The 4,867-nt window shown below is 61.0% G+C and overlaps 1 protein-coding gene across 1 annotated transcript; it reads left to right on the top strand.

Moving 5' to 3' along the window:
• Nucleotides 1-602: 602 nt before the first annotated feature.
• Nucleotides 603-4,601, top strand: NKX6-3 (NK6 homeobox 3; the record flags this gene model as incomplete). Its single annotated transcript, XM_080796904.1, has 3 exons — nt 603-984; nt 2,840-3,009; nt 4,362-4,601. 3 exons carry the CDS (start codon nt 603-605, stop codon nt 4,599-4,601), a joined length of 792 nt encoding a protein of 263 aa, XP_080653030.1.
• Nucleotides 4,602-4,867: the final 266 nt, after the last annotated feature.

The following is a 4,867-nucleotide window of genomic DNA, read 5'->3' as shown; positions in this document are numbered from 1 at the left end:
CAGCGCTCATTCTCTCTCTCTCTCTTCCCCCCCTCCTTCCTTCTCTCTCTCACTCTCTCTCTCTCTCTCACACACACACACACACACCCCCTGGCTGATTTTACAGTCAATCTTTCAAAGTGCAATTTGTCTTGGAAAAGCCAATGTGAGGCCTGTGTGGGTTTCAACCAATGGCGCCGCGCCTCTCACAGCTCAGCCAGTCTCGGGTCTGTATTCTAATGGGCCATATCTTTATCAGGGAAATGTTGCTTCCCTGAACTTAAAACTTCTCATGGAGGGTCCCCAGACTCGCAGGCAGAGGAGGGGTCTGAGCTGAGGCTTGGGGAGCCACCCTTCTCCAGGAGGGACAGGGACAGAGCCAAGGGGCGCTGGCGAGGCCTCTCACCTGCTCCAGGAGCACCTGACTTCCGAGCCGCTGACGTAGGTGCTGGTCCCCGGGGCCAGGGCCGGGCCGGATGCCTTAGGTAGGAGGGCAGTCTGGGGCTCGGGCCGCTTTTGACCCTCCAAACCTGCCATGGGCTTCTGGGTCAGAGCTCGGGGTCTCTGGCTTTAGGGGGCCTGGATTTGGGCTTCTGACCTTCCCTCGCCCTGACCCGAGGATCATGGAGTCCAACCTGCAGGGGACGTTCCTGCTGAACAACACGCCGCTGGCTCAGTTCTCGGAGATGAAGGCCCCCGTGTGCCAGTACTCCGTGCAGAACTCCTTCTACAAGCTCAGCCCTCCGGGGCTGGGCCCCCAGCTGGCCGCCGGCACCCCCCACGGGATCACGGACATCCTGAGCAGGCCCGTGGCCACGCCGAACAGCAGCCTCCTCTCCAGCTACCCCCACGTGGCAGGCTTTGGTGGACTCAGCTCCCAGGGGGTCTACTATGGACCCCAGGTGGGGAATTTTCCCAAGGCTGGCAATGAGTACCCCACCCGGACCCGGAACTGCTGGGCGGACACGGGCCAGGACTGGCGAGGCGGGAGGCAGTGCAGCAACAGTGAGTACAGGGCAAGGCTCCATACCCCCCACCCCGGCCCCCAGGTCCCCCCACCACCACCACCCACAGGATCTGGGGAGGAGGAGGTGTGGGAAGCAAAGGGAAGGCTCGCAGGGCAGTCCATACCTGCCGTCCACCTCTCCTCAGCCACCTGGATCCATGGCTCACGGGGCCACACGACTGAGTTCTCCCCTTCCGGGCCCACCCCAGCTCTACCTGGACGGGTGTCTTGCCCCCCACTCCCCACCCTTACCAGCGGCCGCCTCAGCTGCCTTCCCAGAAAACCTGGGGGTCTCCTGGGCTGGAGAAGACCACATAACCCACATTTGCCCTACCTGGCCGCCCAGCTTCCTTCTCCCACCCAGAACCCACATCACATCTTCACCCAAAGCGGGCCAGTGCTGTCTCCTGTGAGAAGCTGCCCCAGTGTCACCTTCCCAGAGAGCCCATTCCTGCCCTGACACCATTCAGGGCCACGGAATGCACGCCGACCCCATCTTGGTCCTGCCCGCCGTCAAGGGGGCAGCTTCCCACCATCCTCCTCGGGGCTTATGGCAGCAGGAGCAGTGATGACCGCCCAGCCTCCACAAGCAGCTGCCAAGTCCAGTCCGACTTGGTCCTAGCTGTTGGGGGTGGGGGGTCACCCTACCCTACCGTGCCCAAATCTGTTTTCAGAGAATGGGTGTGGGGACCCCAGGACTCCAGGCAGGGCCCAGAGATGGTGGCAGGTCATGCACGGGCAGGTGAGGCTCACCTGGGAGGCAGGGAGGTGACAGGAATTGCAGGAGTCATCCCCGTGCCGGGGAGGCCCAGCCCGGAGCAGGCCGGGGCAGAGGCTCGGGGTGGTCACACTGTCTGACAGCGCACCCCTCACTCAGCCTGAAGCTTGACGGGTTCCGCGCAGGTGCAGACCTCATCTCTGAGAACTGGTTTTGGGGGTGCTCTGGGCCTTAGCCTCTCTCACCTCCATCTCCCCCTCCCCCCATCACACATACTCTCTCCACACTCCTACTCTTCAATCCCAAGAGCACGGCCACACATAGGAAATATCTAGGAAAATATCTAAGTCAGTGGCTGAATTGACACAAAGGGACAGAGGACTGCAGAGGACAGTCTTTTGGGAAGGTTCTGCCCCAACCAGTGCCTCAGTTTCCTTCTCTGTAACATGAGGAGACAGAACATGGGCTGCTGTGCACTGAACAAGGCCCAAGAGGTGGGCCTTCTGCCTCCCTGGAGCCCTGCTGCCCTCCAGCCCTGCTCCTGCCTGAGCGGCTGTCCTAGCCGAGCAGGAGGCAGGGTCCTAGTTCTGTGTGGTTGAGGTCACATGACCTCTAGGCCTGGTGACAAGGGAGTGCAGTAACTTGGGGCCTAAAGCTCTGGTTTTCCCAGGAACCTGGAAAATGGGATCCCAAGAACAAGGGATTAGGTGGGGAAGGAATTCCCATCCCCCCTGGGGCCCTGACTGTTGGTGGAAGGTCCCTAGTCTGTGTCTTGGTGAGAAAACTGAGAAGACCGAGAAGAGCCTCCTGGTGTTGCCCCTGGAGGGGAGGCAACATCACTGAGTAGGAAAAACATTACAGAGTGAAGGAGCCCAGGGCAGGCTTCAAGCACCGTCTCCCCCTAAATAGCTCTTATCTGGGCCAGGTGCCCTCTCGGGGGTCCCTGTCCATCCAGACGGGGCAGAGGTCACGGTCACTATTGTCTGAATGCCAGGAATGCTGCTTGTTAGCGGTGTCACAATGCCCCCACAATCTCAGCGGCTTCTCTGCAGGAGGGAGCTGGCCCTGTGGGAAATGCCAGATAGGACTGGTACCCAACTCATCCTGCTAACCACACACTTTCCTCCTCCTGCCAGCCCCAGATCCCCTGAGCGACAGCATCCACAAGAAAAAGCATACCCGGCCCACCTTCACGGGCCACCAGATCTTTGCCCTGGAGAAGACCTTTGAGCAGACCAAGTACTTGGCTGGCCCTGAGAGGGCACGGCTGGCATACTCACTGGGGATGACTGAGTCACAGGTCAAGGTGAGTTTCTGCAGCAGAAGGTATCTGCCCTGCAGGGAGCAGCCAGCCAATGGAGGAAAGGCAGCTTTGCTCTCTGGTGGTGGCTGGGGGGTGGGGGTGGGGTGACTCCGGCTCTCAGTGGGAGGCTGTACTGCTGTCTGGGCAGGCCTGCCCACCTCGCCCCAGAAATGGCAATAATGACCATAACCCAGAAGATGGCTGTCAGTACTGCTATCTGTCTGTTGGGAGAACTTTGAGTGCAGGAGCTCATTTAAAGCCTCCCAGCAACCTGGAGGTGGGGAGTCTTATTGCTCAGGGTCACCTGGCTGGTAAGTGCAGAGTTGGGGCTCAAAGCCAGATCTGTGCCACATCCACCTAATGCTTTCCCCTCCTCTGCACGGTGTTGGCCAGAAATTTCAAGGGCTGGTGGCGTCCTCTGGCCCATATCAGGAGTCAGTCTCGGGGCCATGTTGGAACTGAATTTATAGGCTTGTTGCACCAGTAGGCAGGAGGGGCCGGCCTTGTTTTGCCAATAAGGTGAAGATAACACCTCCTTCCAGGTCCATCCAAATGAAGCTCGGATGGGATAAGGGGGTAGGCAGCCTCCACGCGGCAGGCAAGGGCCGTGCTCACACAGCCCGCCACGGCCGCGGAGCCTGAAATCAGTAACGGGGCTTCTCCCTCCAGGCTCCCAGACAGACGCCACTGTGACGCTAGATCTCTCCTGAGACACTTTGGGTGGGCAGCCTCCCTAAAGAAAGCTATGACCGAACTGCCCAGCTCTGTGATATGGTGACAGGTTCAAGGGTAGAAGTTGGGATCTATCTCTGGGCTCCGCCAGCATCGCCAGCCACCTGCCTCTGCAGACTTCGGATCTGCTGAATCCGAGTGGAAGGAAGCAAGGGGCCCCTTCCAAACTTTTCTGCTTCTTTAGGTACTTTTCTGCATTCTTCAACTATCTTAAGCAATGAAAATACGTTACTTTTATAATTAGGGGAAATTACTCATGAAGTTCTGGGAAGGTCCATGGAGCTGAAGAAGGGACCACCCTCGAGCACCTACTGAAGGCCCCCACTTGGGCATTCCAGCACCTTCCATCCCAGTGCCCCGGGTGGCAAAAGAGAAGATCCACCGCGAGGAGGGTCTGGCTAAGCAGAAAGGGCTGCGGCACGGACCCGCGCTCGTTTTTACTTTACCCCCCACCTCCCGCCGCACAAACGGCGTGAATATCACCACCTGGTCTATCACTGAGCCATTTATTTTACTATAAAAATAAGGATCGACGGCCCTTGCCGCTCGGTGGGGTCACCTTCCTAAAGGGGGTCCCTGCGTGCGTTGTGGGCGCACGATCCTCAGCCTCCTTCTCCACCCAGGTGTGGTTCCAGAACCGAAGGACCAAGTGGCGGAAGAAGAGCGCCCTGGAGCCGTCGTCCTCCACGCCCCGGGCCCCGGGCGGCGCGGTAGCGGGCGGGGAGCGCGCCGCCTCGGAGAACGAGGACGACGAGTACAACAAGCCGCTGGACCCCGACTCGGACGACGAGAAGATCCGGCTGCTGCTCCGCAAGCACCGCGCCGCCTTCTCGGTGCTCAGCTTGGGCGCCCACAGCGTCTGACGCCCGCCCCCGCCCCCGCCCCCGCCCCCGTCCCGGTCCCCGTCCCCGTCCAGGTCCCCGTCCCCCGGCTGCAGCCCCTCCGCTGCCCCGCACGGGGCTCCGGCCCCCGCCCCCCACCACGGAGGAGGTGGAGGCGGAGGCAGGGGGAGGGCGAGAGGGAGGAGGCCAAGGGGCGCGGGCCCGGGCGGCCGGCGGTGGGGCCACCCCCGCTGAGGGAGGAGGGAGCGGGGAGGGAGGTCCAAGCCGCGTAAGACGCGCCACCGGGT

Source organism: Martes martes (genome assembly GCF_963455335.1).
Source record: "Martes martes genome assembly, chromosome: 2".
NCBI lineage: Eukaryota > Metazoa > Chordata > Mammalia > Carnivora > Mustelidae > Martes > Martes martes.
This window is presented reverse-complemented; position numbering and strand designations above follow the sequence as displayed.